General features: G+C 39.3%; 2 protein-coding genes and 1 long non-coding RNA gene across 5 annotated transcripts; all 3 read left to right on the top strand.

Moving 5' to 3' along the window:
* Positions 1–801: 801 nt before the first annotated feature.
* On the top strand, positions 802–4130 carry LOC113101957 (uncharacterized). 3 transcript variants are annotated; one of them, XR_003290529.1, is made up of 5 exons: positions 802–1031; positions 1757–1825; positions 1972–2002; positions 2106–2193; positions 3211–4130. It is a non-coding gene; the product is annotated as an uncharacterized LOC113101957 (long non-coding RNA). The 3 variants fall into 3 exon arrangements; XR_003290530.1 differs by lacking the exon at positions 802–1031 and adding an exon at positions 1186–1204; XR_003290528.1 differs by lacking the exons at positions 802–1031; positions 1757–1825 and having other exon boundaries at positions 1847–2002.
* A 2552-nt stretch (positions 4131–6682) lies between these two features.
* On the top strand, positions 6683–9703 carry LOC113101958 (uncharacterized). Its single transcript, XM_026265712.1, has 3 exons — positions 6683–8852; positions 9188–9287; positions 9587–9703. Exon 1 carries the CDS (start codon positions 6683–6685, stop codon positions 8312–8314), a length of 1632 nt encoding a protein of 543 aa, XP_026121497.1. The 3' UTR covers positions 8315–8852; positions 9188–9287; positions 9587–9703.
* On the top strand, positions 8774–12438 carry LOC113101955 (extensin-like). Its single transcript, XM_026265711.1, has 5 exons — positions 8774–8848; positions 9621–11109; positions 11194–11396; positions 11514–11673; positions 12198–12438. Exons 1-5 carry the CDS (start codon positions 8774–8776, stop codon positions 12347–12349), a joined length of 2079 nt encoding a protein of 692 aa, XP_026121496.1. The 3' UTR covers positions 12350–12438.
* The last annotated feature ends 4789 nt before the right edge of the window (positions 12439–17227 follow it).

Raw genomic sequence — 17227 nt, 5'->3', positions numbered from 1 at the left:
ACTGTGAATATATTTGGACACTCCATGTTAGTCACTGATTAGACTTACATGATTTAAAATTGATTTTCAGGTGCTATTGCTTGAAAAGTATAATGAGCGCAAAAAAAAAAACTATGTCATGCAGTTTATTTTATTATCAAAGCCTAGACCCTATGTGATGACATAACCTGAGACTAAAAGCTGTGATATACATTTTGTCCACTAGAGAGAGCCAAATTATATGGATTAGGCCTTTTTGAAAGTGAAAGTCCTGACATTTACCAAGTAACCCATCCTCGGAACTGCTGCTCTGCATTTAACCCATCCAAGTGCACACACACAGCAGTGAGAAGTGAACACACAACCAGAGCAGTGGGCAGCTACAGATCCAGCGCTGGGGAGCAACTGGGGGTTCAGTGCCAGGGTATTGAGTTCAGTCCATGGGTATTGAGGGTGGAAGAGAGTGCTGTTCATTCACTCACTCCCACCTACAACTCCTGCCAGCACCGAGACTTGAACCAGATACCGTCTTGTAAGTAGTCCAAGTCTCTAACCATTAGGCCACAAACTTGTGCAAACTTCTATGTCAAAATCAAATTCTCCAGTCAAAAACCCTTACATGATCTATCAATATCAAACTTTGGCCTCAGATGACAAAACCTAAAGTACAAATACACACACTACAATTGTTTAGCTTCCTTAAATATAATAAGTTATCTTTACTTAGTTGTTATACTTACTAGGTTGTATTAAGTTACACAATTTGCTAATTTTAAGGCGAATAGAACAACATGCTGCAATGAGTAATTCTTTCTCAAAATATTCAAGTAGCTACAACAAAACCGATGACATTAATTCACCAGTGAGAGGCAGCAGTGCGCTAATGTGCAACAGGAACAAAACAACAGAAGAAGAAATAAGGACGGTGAGCATGCACAGCAAGCAAAGTTTTGAAGCTGCGTCGAATTTGCTTAAACTAAAAAGTAGAAAGACTGTTTACATTTCACCTCTGGACAAAGAATGATTGATTCCTTCTACACAATAATAATAAGGTAAGTTAAAAAATAGTGTGTGGATGTATCTTTCTGTGTGCTGCTAATTTGAACTGACTAACATGTGCTCCTTGTCAGCACCAGTGTTAGCAACAGGGAGCAACGATCTTTGCTATTCTGCTATTAGAACAAAAACTATAGAAATACACAACTTGTGGCACATTTGGGTAAAGGTAAAAACTTTTAAAGACTTTTTTTTTTATTTCATTTCTCAAATTGAAAAATGTTTTACTAGTTAAAAATGAAAGCATGTAAATTCCGAGAAACAATTCAAGAACATGCAAGAAGTCGTCAGTATGATCTTTATGTGCCACTTATAGTATTAATTGTTGACAGTAATCGTTTGCAAAATGTCCTCTATAATTTTATAACACTGTGAGGCTTTGGCCACTTTGTAGGTTAAAGTCATTTTTCAGTTTACAAATGTATTTTCATCATTTTAATACAATCATAGTCATTGCGTAACCAGACTAAAAGGTTTAAACTGAATGAGCTCGTTATTTTGCAGTAATTAATTCTTTGCTGTGTTAAAAACACAGAGTACTGTAACAGAAGAAATGCTGCCTTTGAATTGGTTTTATTACTGATGCCTCAAATAGAGATGTATAGAAAATGTATTTCTATTGTTAAAAATGCAAATATCAAGAAATGAATGTGTCCTTGTTCTACAATTCACAACATTAGTGGAACTTGATTTTATATGAAGAATTATTTTTCATATTTAGGAAAAAAGCTTGTGTCAGCTGTCTTCTCTGAGCAGCGGTCTTGTGATCACCGGTCTCAGTATAACAAAGGTGAGATATTTCAACAGCAGTAGAGCAGTTTTTGACTCAATCATGTGCTATGTTTTATTTGCAATTTCAAATAATTTATTGCAGTTCCAGAATACCTGTAACCATATTTCCGTATTTGTAACTGTGTTTCTTTTCACATATCTAAGAGGACACTTCACATCCTAGAACCCATAAAATGTATGATGCTACCTTAAATGTTTAATAGTTTTATTATATTTATTAATAATATTTAAAATAAACAGCGCTTATTGACTTCAATGACTTCTTTATTGACACTTAGAAAAGATTTGACAGAACTACACACCCATCTGAGGCCTACCTGTTTTAATTCATGATCACCCCGGATACTTCTACAACTAACCTGCTTGGTAAGTTCTCATAGTTAGTAACACCATTTTAGAAAAAAAATGCCTGTGTATTTGCTGGTATATTACTGAGATACCTTTATAAAGATTAATGTTGATTACATACCTAGTTCAATCAAAAATGAAAAATGTGCCATTTAATCTCCCTCCTGTCAATCTATTCCATAAAAAACTGTGCATCTTCCTGACACGAATGAAGACATTTAACCCAAATCTCTGACACCCAAGAAACCATCAAATCAATCCATTTGAATGGAGCCGATTAATCTACTTTTTGGGCCAAACTGTTCAATGAATTGTAAGGAGCAGTTTCAGTTATATTTCCACTTGAACTCTGTTAGGCATGGACTGGTGAACTGTTCTTGATCCAGAACTCTTAGCTGAACACACTGAACGTGCTGTAGAAAGCCTAGATGGTAGTCACTGCTCAGGGTTGGTCATTTGTTTTTGCCTAGCCACCAGTTTCTCTGCAGCTGGGCAACATGCTATTTGAGTTAAGTAAACTAGGTAATATTAAAATTAAAAGTAATATTTAATCTTTCGTAACGTGGGTGCTTTTTACATCAGGTTCGATATCTTAACTATTGCATTACTAAGGCAACGACTGACACATTTATGTTGCATTCAAAAGAGCTCTGTTAACAGCCCAACAGTGAAAAATTAAACCATATCCGTATTAGCACAGAATGGAATGGTTAAGCATTGAGAATTAAGAATGGTTTGGCCTGACAGTGGAAAAGAGGCTCAAATCTTTGAAAGAGACGTAATTGCTATATGATCAAGTGTCTAATATTTTGGGTAAATAGACAATTCAGTTAAAGGACAGAAATTTATTTCACTGAAAATGTCTTTATTTGTGTTCTGAAAATAACTTAAAGTCATGGGTGAGTAAATGATGACATGAATTTCAAGTTTGGGTGAACTAACCCAATGTTATGGCAGTGTAGGCAAGACAGAAAACACTGAAAACTGATCATCCACATTTCCATGCTAATATTGTTTTTATTTGGTTTTATACAGGTGTCTGATGCTGATGCAGTCTGGGCACTAGTATCTGTTGGCTTGCTGACTATCACTGACGATGAAGTACTTCTCCAAATCTTGACCCAGTGTCTTCTGCCATCATTGTTCAGGGTAGTACTGCAAAGAATAGTCTCCAGGGTCTGCCTCCTGCTTCCCGACCACCATGTGCTACGCTTGCATCACTACATGTGGGTTACCCTGATACTGTGAAGAAAACCTACAATATGATGCTTGACTTGGGACAGAAAAAAAAACATTGGCAACTTGTGTGGCCAACTCAATGCCGTATTTAAAATCATTGTACTGCTACCTCCATTGTTTAACATAACTAAAAGCAGATTGTTTTTGCTTTGTTTCAAAATTTTTGTAATACGAGTTAAAACTACATTGAAAAAAATATATCATCTTTAACTTTGAACTGTCACTACATTTGATTTAGGGTAATTATGTGTGTGAAGAATAGAACATTGTTGTCATGAATTTGTAATAGATATTTGAAGTATTTAAGTTACTAGAGTAATGGTAACTTTTTTTTTTAAAGGCAATTGGTCAAAACTAGATTTCTGTTCAAGTAAATACAACTTAGAAATTCCAAGTTGCAGGAAATGTTACTTGATTTAGCTAAATTTAAATGAGTTGTTTGAAATATGTACATAGTATAATGTACTTAATTTAGTTGTTGAAAATAGTAATTCTGAGTTACACGTTTACAAAACTTATAAATAAACCTTTGTTAGTACAAATTACTATTCTTATTTCACTTTACTTGTTTTTTCAAGGCAATCGGTTTGCATGCTTTTTTTAAAATAAGGTTTACTCATTATAATTTACAGTGCAGACAAGCACATGCCCAGTGCACACTAGTGAGATAAATTCAAAACACTGTAATTGTAATAAAGTACTGTAACTATACTGTACTACACTGTGTGATTCTTTCAGCTCTCTCTCCAGTGCTAGGATGCATTTTTAAAGCAGTCACCTGTGCTCCTGTTCATAATTTCCTGAGATGCTACTGAATGCTTGCTTATGGATAATTGTGTGTTATTTGAGTTCATACTGTGACAATAGAGTTAACTATTTGATGTGTTTGTGTTTTATGAATGATACTTTGGAGAAATCATTAAAAAAAATTGTAATGTGTGTATATATAAATTATATATGAATATTATAGAATATTATAATTTCTAAACTACTAAATTATTAAAACATTACATGATTGAAGTGTTTACTCATGGTCCATTGTTAATTTCGAATTTTGCCTTTGGATTTAACTATTAGTGCATTAAGCCATTTTTCAATTTATGTTTTCTGGTGGACAAAACACTTAAACCTATACAAATGTTGTCTTTTTGGTTTATACTGTCCTTATCTTGGTGCCATTAGTTATATATGATGCTTACAAGAAAGCTGTGAATTGGTTGTTCCTGGTTGTTGTTTTACATGTGCACTTCTAAATAACATTGTAAGTTCATTGATTAGATATACTGCAGTTTAATTTTAATTTTACTCATATTTTCGTCAGCATCCTGAAGATTATGAAATATTTGGGGATTTGGAGGAGCTAATTGTTATAACATGCAGGTTTTTCTTTCTTTTTGCTCCCAACAAAAAAAAAAGGAAAAAAAAAAAACACTTAACTACAGCACTTAAGGCATTTGACAAAATCACACACACAAATGGGAAAAAAAAAAAGATATTAAAAATGACAAGGCGCTTGACGTCACGTAGCTTCTCACGCGAGAAGGGGGGCGACGAAAGTGTCGCGCTTCTTATCACACGTCTTTGGTCACGGCAAGGTACGCGACGATCGACACGATGATTGCTTAGTTTGCAAATCAAATGCATAAACCACACCCAATACTCAGCCGCGTGGCGTGTCTGTTTTTAATTCGGCTCCCATGTTAACAGGTTAGAGCTTACAGACCGCCTGCGTGAGACGCGCGTCTCAGGCGCGGCTCGAGCCGTGCGGCAAACGCTTGCTTGCTAGAAATAGAACCTACGCCTATTTTTACCGCGACACGCGCGCGTGTTGGAAGCTTTTCCAGGCTAAATATAATAGGAAAATGTGTTTAAATGTCATTTTGTACACAAATACATATGATTTCCTGATATTTGAAAGTCCATAGGTTGACATAAATTCAGATATAAATGTAATAAAAAAAATATATATATAATAATTAACGATTTTCAAATATTGCACCTATCAAACATAATCTATTTCGTCCTTTATCAGTAGGCGTAGGTGTAGGTGTGTAGAAAAAAGTACATATTGTTGTAATGAAGACATGAGCCTGGTCTGTCAACGGTCTCCCTCTACAGTAGCAGCGCGCCAGCGCCGCGTCAGGCACGCTTCTGGTGTGTAAAGACACAGAATCCGCCACGCTTCTGGGACGCTTCACACACGCGGCGCTCACGCCACGCAGCCAGTGTGTCACACTGGCTGTGTGGCGTTTCTGCTGCGTGTCAGGCCGGTGACACACTGGCTGCGTGGCGTGAGCGCCGCGTGTGTGAAGCGTCCCAGAAGCGTGGCGGATTCTGTGTCTTTACACACCAGAAGCGTGCCTGACGCGGCGCTGGCGCGCTGCTGCTGTAGAGGGAGACCGTTGACAGACCATGTCTTCATTACAACAATATATACTTTTTTTTACACACCTACACCTACGCCTACTGATAAAGGACACCGTCAAAAGTATTGACCGCGAAATAGATTATGTTTGACAGGTGCAATATTTGAAAATCGATAATTAATTATTATTATTTTTTATTACATTTATATCTGAATTTATGTCAACCTATAGACTTTCAAATATCAAAATATCAGGAATGCATATGTATTTGTGTACAAAATGACATTTCAACACATTTTCCTATTATATTTTGCCTGGAAAAGCTTCCAACACGCGCGCGTGTCGCGGTAAAAATAGGCGTCGGTTCTATTTCTAGCAAGCAAGCGTTTGCCGCGCGGCTCGAGTCGCGCCTGAGACGCGCGTCTCACGCAGGCGGTCTGTATGCTCTAAACTGTTAACTGTTTCCCATGTTAACAGGTTAGAGCATGCAGACTGCCTGCGTGAGCCGCGCGTCTCAGGTGCGCTTCGAGCCGCGCGGAAAACGCGTGCATGCTAGAAATAGAACTGACGCCTATTTTTCACGCAACACGCGCGAGGAAATATTTTTCATTACCTTTTCTAAGTATTTTTGAATGGAGCTGTTTTATTTGGCTAGTGTAACACTGTGTGCCTTGATCAACGTATGTTTATTGAAATTTGAAAGATTTGATTTCAAATTTCAATACAAATAAATCAAAAGAGCAGTGGAGTTGTTTATTATGTGACTAAGGTTTACCCTACAGTACAGCCTAGACTACTTGAGACATACACTGTTCAAGACATGCATATAGAGCTTTCTTCTCCCTTTTCTCTTAATCAGTAGCATTAACAAATGTTTTGTGTTTGGTTTTCCCCAGTTCACAATGGAGCGGTCCCAGTGGAGTAACATGCGCAAGCGAGCCATAAAAAGGACAAATGACAGAATTTTAGAGGTACAAAGAAGTCTTTGCACAGGTGTCGTAGAGCACAATGAGATGGTAAGTAGTGACTTTAGTGAAGTTGTGGACACTGACGTGAGTGAGGATGAGGTCTTTGAAGATGATGAGGAGGATGATGAGATTTCTCCTCCTTTAGACTTGTCCACTGCTCTGTCTAACTGGGCTGTTGAGTATGGTGTATCATTAGTGGCATTGTCTGCTCTTCTGTGCATCCTTAGAGTGCATCACCCCTTTCTTCCAAAGGACGGGAGAACCCTTTTAAAAACGGCAACCAGGTACACTCTGGAAAGGTTGGCTGGTGGGGTGTTTTTCTATTTTGGTATTTTGAACATGTTTCGCAAAACATTTGAGTATTTGTTGTCCAAATTTCCAGATAGAAATGTTTTCATGTTAGAGCTTAATTTTGATGGATTGCCGCTGTTTAAGAGCTCGTCGACTCAGTTCTGGCCAGTGTTAGGCATGTTGCGTCACAAAGATTACGTTTCCAGCAGGCCACTGTTAATTGCTTTGTTCTGTGGTGAGACTAAACCCACTTCGTTGCAAGATTATCTTGGTGCCCTTGTTCAAGAATTGACAATGCTGAGAGAGGGATTTGTCATAGGCTCAAAAACCTTGTTTCTGAAGGTAAGTTCCGTCATTTGTGATGCTCCTGCTAGAGCCTTTATCAAACAGGTGAAAGGCCATTCAGGTTATGCAGGATGTGATAAGTGTTTACAGCCAGGTGTTTATGCTAATCACCGCATGACATTCCCAGAGGTAAGTGCTCCTGATAGGACTGATGAGTCATTTGCGAGGGGCACAGATGAGGAACATCACATAGCAGTTTCCCCTCTACTTGAAACTGGTATCGGTATGGTCAGTCAGTTTCCTCATGATTATATGCATTTGGTTTGTTTGGGAATAATGAGGAGGCTCTTAGATTTGTGGTTTGGCAGTTCTGGCCCTCTTCGGTGTCGTCGTTCGGGTCGTGACATGCAGGAGATCTCTGAAAAGCTGGTAAGTTTGAAGGCATTTGTCCCATTTGAATTTGCTAGGAAGCCAAGGAGTCTGGCAGAAAGACTAAGGTGGAAGGCAACTGAACTCAGGCAGTTCCTTCTGTACACCGGTCCTCTTGTATTTAGGGGTGTGTTACCTGAGGAAATGTATAACAACTTCATGCTGCTATCAGTTGCCATCTCGATTTTAGCCAATCCCCGCATTTGTTCAGCTCTAAATGGGTTTGTGAAAGGGTTACTTGTGTCATTTGTTGAGCACTTTAGTAAATTGTATGGTCCTGAGTTTGTTGTCTACAATATACATGGGTTGATTCATCTTAGTGATGATGTAAAGATTCATGGTCATTTAGATGTGATCTCTGGGTTTCCATTTGAAAATTACCTGTGTACATTAAAAAAAATGATCAGGAAACCACACAGCCCTCTAACTCAGGTGATCCGTAGAGTGTCTGAAGTTCACAATCAAAAACATAGCGTTGAAGTCAAGTGGCCAAAAACGCAAGTAAATATAGAGCATAGAAATGGGCCTGTACCTGACTTGTTTGAAGGGGATGTTCTTTAATTCAGAGAACTGGTAATGAATGGTGTGCACATCAGAATTACAGAAGGAGACAATTGTGTTAGAATCAATCAGATTGTTGCTTTGGTGGAAAATATTATTGTCTATAAAGGCCAGGAGTACATCATCTACCGTGAATTTGCAAAGATGGGGACATTTTTTAATTACCCAGTTGATTCTAAAGAAGTAGGAGTTTTTGTAGTGTCAAATTTGTCTTCAGATTTAAAATGTACAAGGCTGAATGACGTATTCAAATATTTCAGGATGACATATGGGGAACAGGGCAGTTTTGTTGTCATTCCCCTTTTACATCAAAAATAACTTTTAATTCCCCCCCGCCCCCAACCCCATCCCTCAGTGTATTTCATAGTGAGCTTCATTAAGACAAATGAAGTGGAGGTGGTGCCAGGTGTGTGGGTGGAAGGAGAGGTCTGTAAATGGCCTAACTACAAACCCGATGCCATGTTGAAGGCCATCAAGAACTGTGAGATGCCTAAGGAGACCTGGACAAGTTATGACATCAGGGTTCTTTACAAAGCAAGTAAGTGTTCACTTTAATCCATTGTTCATGGTTCAAGACTCAATTAAGCCACTTTTTTATGTATTTCTTAAAATTTAAATGTAACTGTAACACTTGATTTTAAAGTGTCAACATAAGAGCAAGCCTTATTAGCATGATGCACATCATGAACTTTAATGACACTTATGTTTATGACTGGTGTCATTAAGTGTATTTATTAGTTTTTTGTAATGTAAATTTGACACTGGGATGCAGACATTACAAGAACCTAATGATTTAATAGATAACAATCATGATCTTATCTCACAACACCAATACCGGCTTGGGTAAAGTCACTTGGTTCCCATTCTTGACAGATAGCTTTAGTGAGGCAAGGTTGAAACTTCGCAGGGCAGAAGATGACACAGACCTCCAGTCAGAAGCAGAGGAGGGGAGGCCAAAAAAAAGAAAAACCAAGTATGTCGCAAATCTGCTGAACGTTTTGCACTCAGATTTTGCTCAGTTTGTCTACATAATGTTTGTCTTTAAACTAAGGCATGTAAAAAGATTTAAGCATTTAATTTGCCAAATTTCTGTAAGAAGTATCACTGAAAAAAATAGTATGTGGGGTAGTTGGTGAGAAACCGTAACTGTGGGATTTAATTTACTTCAAAACCTTAGTTTTATTCATGGATGGGTCTCTTCATAGTAGGCAGTGTAAATGGGCCTTACACGGCTGTAGGGTTGTAAATAATTTTAGTTTTCTCTCTTCAAAGACCAAACCAGCGCTTCCTCTTGAGTCAGGAGTAGTCTGATGAGGAGCCTGTGACGCGCAAACCAGTCCTCCCTAAGGTCCCCTCCATTCCACCTCTGCCGTCACTGTTGCGTGATGCCATTTCCTCATCAGATGAAATATCTCCTCCAGCTAGTAAACTTGCCTCTCTGCAGCCGTTTCACGGCCTTGGAACTCCTGAGCCATCCTACCATCTTTCCTCCCAGCCATCTCGCCACCATGGAACTCCTGAGCCATCCTACCATCTTTCCTCCCAGCCATCTCGCCACCATGGAACTCCTGAGCCATCCTACCATCTTTCCTCCCAGCCATCTCGCCACCATGGAACTCCTGAGCCATCCTACCATCTTTCCTCCCAGCCATCTCGCCACCATGGAACTCCTGAGCCATCCTACCATCTTTCCTCCCAGCCATCTCGCCACCGTGGAACTCCTGAGCCATCCTACCATCTTTTCTCCCAGCCGTCTCGCCACCGTGGAACTCCTGAGCCATCCTACCATCTTCCCTCCCAGCCGTCTCGCCACCATGGAACTCCTGAGCCATCCTACCATCTTCCCTCCCAGCCGTCTCGCCACCATGGAACTCCTGAGCCATCCTACCATCTTCCCTCCCAGCCGTCTCGCCACCATGGAACTCCTGAGCCATCCTACCATCTTTCCTCCCAGCCATCTCGCCACCATGGAACTCCTGAGCCATCCTACCATCTTTCCTCCCAGCCATCTCGCCACCATGGAACTCCTGAGCCATCCTACCATCTTTCCTCCCAGCCATCTCGCCACCATGGAACTCCTGAGCCATCCTACCATCTTTCCTCCCAGCCATCTCGCCACCGTGGAACTCCTGAGCCATCCTACCATCTTTTCTCCCAGCCATCTCGCCACCATGGAACTCCTGAGCCATCCTACCATCTTTCCTCCCAGCCATCTCGCCACCATGGAACTCCTGAGCCATCCTACCATCTTTCCTCCCAGCCATCTCGCCACCATGGAACTCCTGAGCCATCCTACCATCTTTCCTCCCAGCCATCTCGCCACCGTGGAACTCCTGAGCCATCCTACCATCTTTTCTCCCAGCCGTCTCGCCACCGTGGAACTCCTGAGCCATCCTACCATCTTCCCTCCCAGCCGTCTCGCCACCATGGAACTCCTGAGCCATCCTACCATCTTCCCTCCCAGCCGTCTCGCCACCATGGAACTCCTGAGCCATCCTACCATCTTCCCTCCCAGCCGTCTCGCCACCATGGAACTCCTGAGCCATCCTACCATCTTTCCTCCCAGCCATCTCGCCACCATGGAACTCCTGAGCCATCCTACCATCTTCCCTCCCAGCCATCTCGCCACCATGGAACTCCTGAGCCATCCTACCATCTTTCCTCCCAGCCGTCTCGCCACCATGGAACTCCTGAGCCATCCTACCATCTTTCCTCCCAGCCGTCTCGCCACCATGGAACTCCTGAGCCATTCCATCTTGCCCCTCATGCTGCTTCTGAGATGGACCTGCACTCTGGTGAGACCTTATGCTCTATTTCCATTTAAAATTCATTTCTATGTTACAGCTGGCAAGGAATTAACCGTTTTGTTCTGGTTTCAGCATTACTACGAGAGATCATTGCCAAGCAGGAGGTGATGTGTGATATGCAAAGAAATCTGCTGCGGATTGTTCAGGATCTCTCCTCTACACCTACACCACATGGACACCACATGGACGGAAGTTTCCTGCCGTTGAGGGATGCTGAGTCTCTTTTGGCGCTGGACCGCGACATTAAGACAAACCCAGAGAAGAGAAAGGACTTGGTAATAAATTACTTTTATCATTAGTAGAAGGATTTTTTTTTTTTTTTTTTTTTTTTGCTTTCTCTGCAATGAACATTAATATTTTCAAAAAAATGTTTTTGTTTTTTTGTTTTCCAGGTGCTGACACTGGGCCTTGCTGGGGGCGTAACCCTCAAGGACACTGTGTGGAGGGTCATGAAGATGCTTCTTAAGAATGACTTGGCCTGCAAAATCAATTGGACAGGCCTCCATGGCAAAACATCATTCCAGGGCCTAGAAGTCAAAAATGTTGTTACAGGTAAAAGTGTTGGTTAGATGTACCAGGCAACATTTTAAGGTTAATTTACCAGCTTTGTAGTCACTTTGATGAGCTGCCACCCCTCAATACAGGGTGAATAAATTCTCCTCCAGTGTAGTGGCCACTGTTTTTAGAGGCAAATCTTTGTTTTTATCAAAGGACATAAATGCAGATAAATGTATTTTGTTTTTCAAAATAACCATGAATGTGTGAAAGAGGTGTTAGTCTATCGTTCGTGGCTGGACTACACATTATAATATAGTCTGGCTTGTCAGGCTATGTATACCTCTCTTTTGTAAGGTCTGGGTCTGTTTAACTTTATAGTGGTAAAGAAACTGTATGAACAAATTATGCTATCCTTTCCCTTAAGTCTGTCACACAAATTTAACAGAAGAATGGGACTTAACTTAAAGGGCTAAATGAAATTTAAGTTTTAAATGGCATTGCCTGTCTTTACTTGCCTTTAAAAGGTCTTATTTAAACTCTGAAACCTGCCATGATATCTTTTAATTGTTTGTTTCTAGAAGCCATTCGGAGAAATCCTGGATGCAGAGAATCTACGAACCAGGAGGTGGAGCAATGGTTGAGGCGTTGGTTGTATTTGGCTGGCGATCGAGAAGGGGGTAGGAGGAGGAGAAGCACAGTCCTCCACCACCAGCGACCCAACAACACATAGTCAGGCACATCAACACATAATGTCAGGCACACACACATATGCATTTCACTTTGGCCATTTCTGGCCACACTTTAAAGGGTTAGTTCACCCAATAATCAAAATTATTTAACTAATAACTTACCCTTATGTTGTTCCAAACCCGTGAGACGTCCGTTTATCTTTGGAACACAGTTTAAGATATTTTAATTTTATTTTATTTAGTCCGAGAGTTCTCAGTCCCTCCATTGAAGCTTTGTGTACGGTCTACTGTCCATGTCCAGAAAGGTAAGAAAAACATCATCAAAGTAGTCCATGTGACATCAGAGGGTCAGTTGGAACTTTTTGAAGCATCGAAAATACATTTTGGTCCAAAAATAGCAAAAACTACGATTTTATTCAGCATTGTCTTCTCTTCCGTGTCTGTTGTGAGAGAGAGTTCAAAACAAACCAGTTTGTGATATCCGGTTTGTGAACGAATCATTCGATGTAACCGGATCTTTTTGAACCAGTTCACCAAATCGAACTGAATCATTTGAAATGGTTCACATCTCCAATACGCATTAATCCACAAATGACTTAAGCTGTAAACTTTTTTAATGTGTCTGACACTCCCTCTGAGTTCAAACAAACCAATATCCTGGAGTAATTCATGTACTCAAACAGTACACTGAAGATGAACTGAAGATGAACACTGAGCCGAGCCAGATAACGAACAAAAGATTGACTCGTTCTCAAGTCAGGAACCGGTTGAAGAAAATGGTTCACCGGTTCTTTTGCGCTCGACGTAATGACTTCATTTGCGATGATTGCCCTCCTCGGTTCTCGAATCGGATGCGTCTGACAGAAACTGTTCTTGACTGAAGAACGAGTCAGTCTGTTGTTCGTTATCTGGCTCGGCTCAGTGTTCATCTTCAGTTCATCTTCAGTGTACTGTTTGAGTACATGAATTACTCCAGGATATTGGTTTGTTTGAACTCAGAGGGAGTGTCAGACACATTAAAAAAGTTTACAGCTTAAGTCATTTGTGGATTAATGCGTATTGGAGATGTGAACCATTTCAAATGATTCAGTTCGATTTGGTGAACTGGTTCAAAAAGATCCGGTTACATCGAATGATTCGTTCACGAACCGGATATCACAAACTGCTTTGTTTTGAACTCTCTCTCACAACAGACACGGAAGAGAAGACAATGCTGAATAAAGTCGTAGTTTTTGCTATTTTTGGACCTAAATGTATTTTCGATGATTCAAAAAGTTCCAACTGACCCTCTGATGTCACATGGACTACTTTGATGATGTTTCTCTTACCTTTCTGGGCATGGACAGTAGACCGTACACACAGCTTCAATGGAGGGACTGAGAGCTCTCGGACTAAATCTAAAATATCTTAAACTGTGTTCCGAAGATAAAAGGAGGCCTTACATGTTTGGAACAGCATAAGGGTGAGTTATTAATGACATAATTTTGATTATTGGATGAACTTACCCTTTAACATTACCATTCATAGGTTTCAATGGTTTCTTGGTTTTGTTCATATTTCATGGTTTACACAACTGTTTTTTTTTTCTTGTTTCTAAAACCAAGCTTTGTTCCATAATGTTTTTACATTTTATTTTCTTAATTTTTTTTCTATAAAAAAATTAATTATTGTAAATGTTTACCTATTTAGGTAATATGTTTATGTTGACATGAAAATAAACACAAATTTTCAGCAGTTATGGTTTCCTGGTTTGATTTCTCTTTGAATTGCATGGTTGCTGTTGGGTGCAGATATTGAATATGGGCCAAATTAGTTGTTTTAATATAATCTGGCAGAGTTGTGGCCTGTGTTCGGGAGACATCTGGCTTTTCCATGGCGACATTATGGCATTAATATGGGCCAATTTCGGGTCTTCTGGCTCTCGTCTGGTAAGGCATTGGCATTTTTCTGGCAGCTTTCTGGTATGCTTTTGGCAAAACTCTTTGGGCCAGTTTTGGCCCTGCATTCCTGGCGGTATGATTGCCATAACTAAGAACAGTGTTTGGGCCATAAAAGGCCCAGAACAATTTTGCTATCTGGGGAGTTACTATACCTACGATCAGAACTAGCATGCGCAAGAAGCGACTGGATGTACGGCAGTGAAATAGTTCAAAATACCGTCCTAAATCTTAAACTTTAAAATAAATTTAAGACGAGAGGTTTTTCAACTTGAAATGTAAAAACATAAGACAAAAATAACGGAACAACTGCAAGATGAATAATAAAAAAAAGAACATAAACGGGAGTGTGAGAATCATTTTACTATGCTTCAGTGTAGCAATAAATTTGTCCCTTTTTGCTTTCCTTACATCCAGGTGTGTTTGGTGCATTTGCATGCGGTGCATTTGCATTTGTATTTCTAAATGCGTGGAATTTAGGCTACTTTGGGAAAATGTTTGATTAACTATTTGGTTGGGTTTATTACACGGACCTGGCAACCCGAGGGGAAACAAACATTCCGAGGGGAACAGAATCGACTGCTACACGGGCCTCGGTTGCTGTGTCAGTAGCAGCAGTGGAATTGATGGTTGAAGTGCCAGAGTTTGAAAACTCCACACTTTTAGTAGTGGGTTTATTAAAAAAACGATGAATGTCCATTTTGTTTATTTAGCATGTAGACTAAAGCGGGAACAGAACGAGAAGAGAGTCCACTCACATAACTTACCGCGATACTTTGAAGTCCACCAAAAAAAGCTTTTTCAATATAGTAATTAAAAATAATTAATTCTAAACTTACTCATTATATGCACAACAATTATAAGATAGGACAAATAAAATTCGAAAATATGAATTCTGTATTTATTTTTATTTTTCAAAGCACAAGACAGGCATTAAATTGGCTCTGGTCTGGGGGGGCAGTGCCCCCCTTAGCCCCCCCCCCCCCCCACCCCCCCCCCCCAAACTCGGCCCATGTTGCTACTAGATTCATATTTCTTTTTCACTGAAGTTCCTCCCTCCAGTCCACAGCAGCGCGCGAGCTCGGCGCTATTAGCAGCGTGTGCGCAGCTCATGAACAGCTCTGTGAACTGTTTCATCCTGTCAAAGAGTTACTCATGATGTGACGGAGCATGTGATTTGTTGAATGTAGTGAACAAATCTGCCATCTGCCCTTCACTAAACGAGATCAAGAGATCGTCTTATTCGTGAAGTTGAATGAACGGATATATCCATCTCGTTTTTGAACGAAATGAATGGTATACAGGGTCAGTGAGTAAATCGCGATCAGCAATCAGCAGATACAAAGCGCAGTTATAGGTGATGTGCACGCTCGTTTTCATATTTAGCATACAGAACATAACTCCACGTTTAATTCCCGATTAATGTGAATATTATATATGATCCCTGCTGAAAAAAACAATAGAAACCATTACAGAAATTCTAATGGTTTCCATTACAAAACCATTACAAACCATCAGAAATTAACCATTAAAACCATTACCAAATGGTTTCCATTACGTAGTGTGTTTTGGGCATATTCCATTAGGATTTATTGGTTTGTATTGGTTTCCATTACAAGTTTGTATTGGTCACGATTTGCACATAATGGTTTCCATCACAGTTTTGTATTGGTTCTGATGGTTCCATTACAAGTTTGTATTGGTCTTTATTAAAACTAATTTAATGGTTTCCGTGGGTTTTGTAATGGTTCTGATGGTTCCATTACAAGTTTGTATTGGTCTTTATTAAAACAAATTTAATGGTTTCCGTTGGTTTTGTAATGGTTCTGATGGTTCCATTACAAGTTTGTATTGGTCTTTATTAAAACAAATTTAATGGTTTCCGTTGGTTTTGTAATGGTTCTGATGGTTCCATTACAAGTTTGTATTGGTCTTTATTAAAACAAATTTAATGGTTTCCGTTGGTTTTGTAATGGTTCTGATGGTTCCATTACAAGTTTGTATTGGTCTTTATTAAAACTAATTTAATGGTTTCCGTTGGTTTTGTAATGGTTCTGATGGTTCCATTACAAGTTTGTATTGGTCTTTATTAAAACAAATTTAATGGTTTCCGTTGGTTTTGTAATGGTTCTGATGGTTCCATTACAAGTTTTTATTGGTCTTTATTAAAACAAATTTAATGGTTTCCGTTGGTTTTGTAATGGTTCTGATGGTTCCATTACAAGTTTGTATTGGTCTTTATTAAAACAAATTTAATGGTTTCCGTTGGTTTTGTAATGGTTCTGATGGTTCCATTACAAGTTTGTATTGGTCTTTATTAAGACAAATTTAATGGTTTCCATCAGTTTTGTAATGGTTCTGATGGTTCCATTACAAGTTTGTATTGGTCTTTATTAAGACAAATTTAATGGTTTCTGTTGGTTTTGTAATGGTTCTGATGGTTCCATTACAAGTTTGTATTGGTCTTTATTAAGACAAATTTAATGGTTTCCATCAGTTTTGTAATGGTTCTGATGGTTCCATTACAAGTTTGTATTGGTCTTTATTAAGACAAATTTAATGGTTTCTGTTGGTTTTGTAATGTTTCTGATGGTTCCATTACAAGTTTGTATTGGTCTTTATTAAGACAAATTTAATGGTTTCCATCAGTTTTGTAATGGTTCTGATGGTTCCATTACAAGTTTGTATTGGTCTTTATTAAGACAAATTTAATGGTTTCTGTTGGTTTTGTAATGGTTCTGATGGTTCCATTACAAGTTTGTATTGGTCTTTATTAAAACAAATTTAATGGTTTCCATCAGTTTTGTAATGGTTCTGATGGTTCCATTACAAGTTTGTACTGGTCTTTATTTGCATATATTTAATAGTTTTCGTTGCAGTTTTATATTGGTTCTGATTTGAATGTTTAACTGATAGCTGGTAATTAGGCCATTAATTAATATAAGTAAATCATTTAAATTATTAATACAAACTGTACACAGG

This window comes from Carassius auratus, unplaced genomic scaffold (assembly GCF_003368295.1).
Source record: "Carassius auratus strain Wakin unplaced genomic scaffold, ASM336829v1 scaf_tig00217667, whole genome shotgun sequence".
Taxonomy (NCBI): Eukaryota; Metazoa; Chordata; class Actinopteri; order Cypriniformes; family Cyprinidae; genus Carassius; species Carassius auratus.
This window is presented reverse-complemented; position numbering and strand designations above follow the sequence as displayed.

Excerpts from the sequence above, each read along its gene's own strand:
- LOC113101958 (XM_026265712.1), top strand. The coding sequence starts at position 6,683 with ATGGAGCGGTCCCAGTGGAGTAACATGCGCAAGCGAGCCATAAAAAGG.
- LOC113101955 (XM_026265711.1), top strand. The coding sequence starts at position 8,774 with ATGTTGAAGGCCATCAAGAACTGTGAGATGCCTAAGGAGACCTGGACA. Across the intron at positions 11,110-11,193 it reads TGAGATGGACCTGCACTCTG|CATTACTACGAGAGATCATT; the intron begins GTGAGACCTTAT and ends TTCTGGTTTCAG. Across the intron at positions 11,397-11,513 it reads CAGAGAAGAGAAAGGACTTG|GTGCTGACACTGGGCCTTGC; the intron begins GTAATAAATTAC and ends TTTGTTTTCCAG.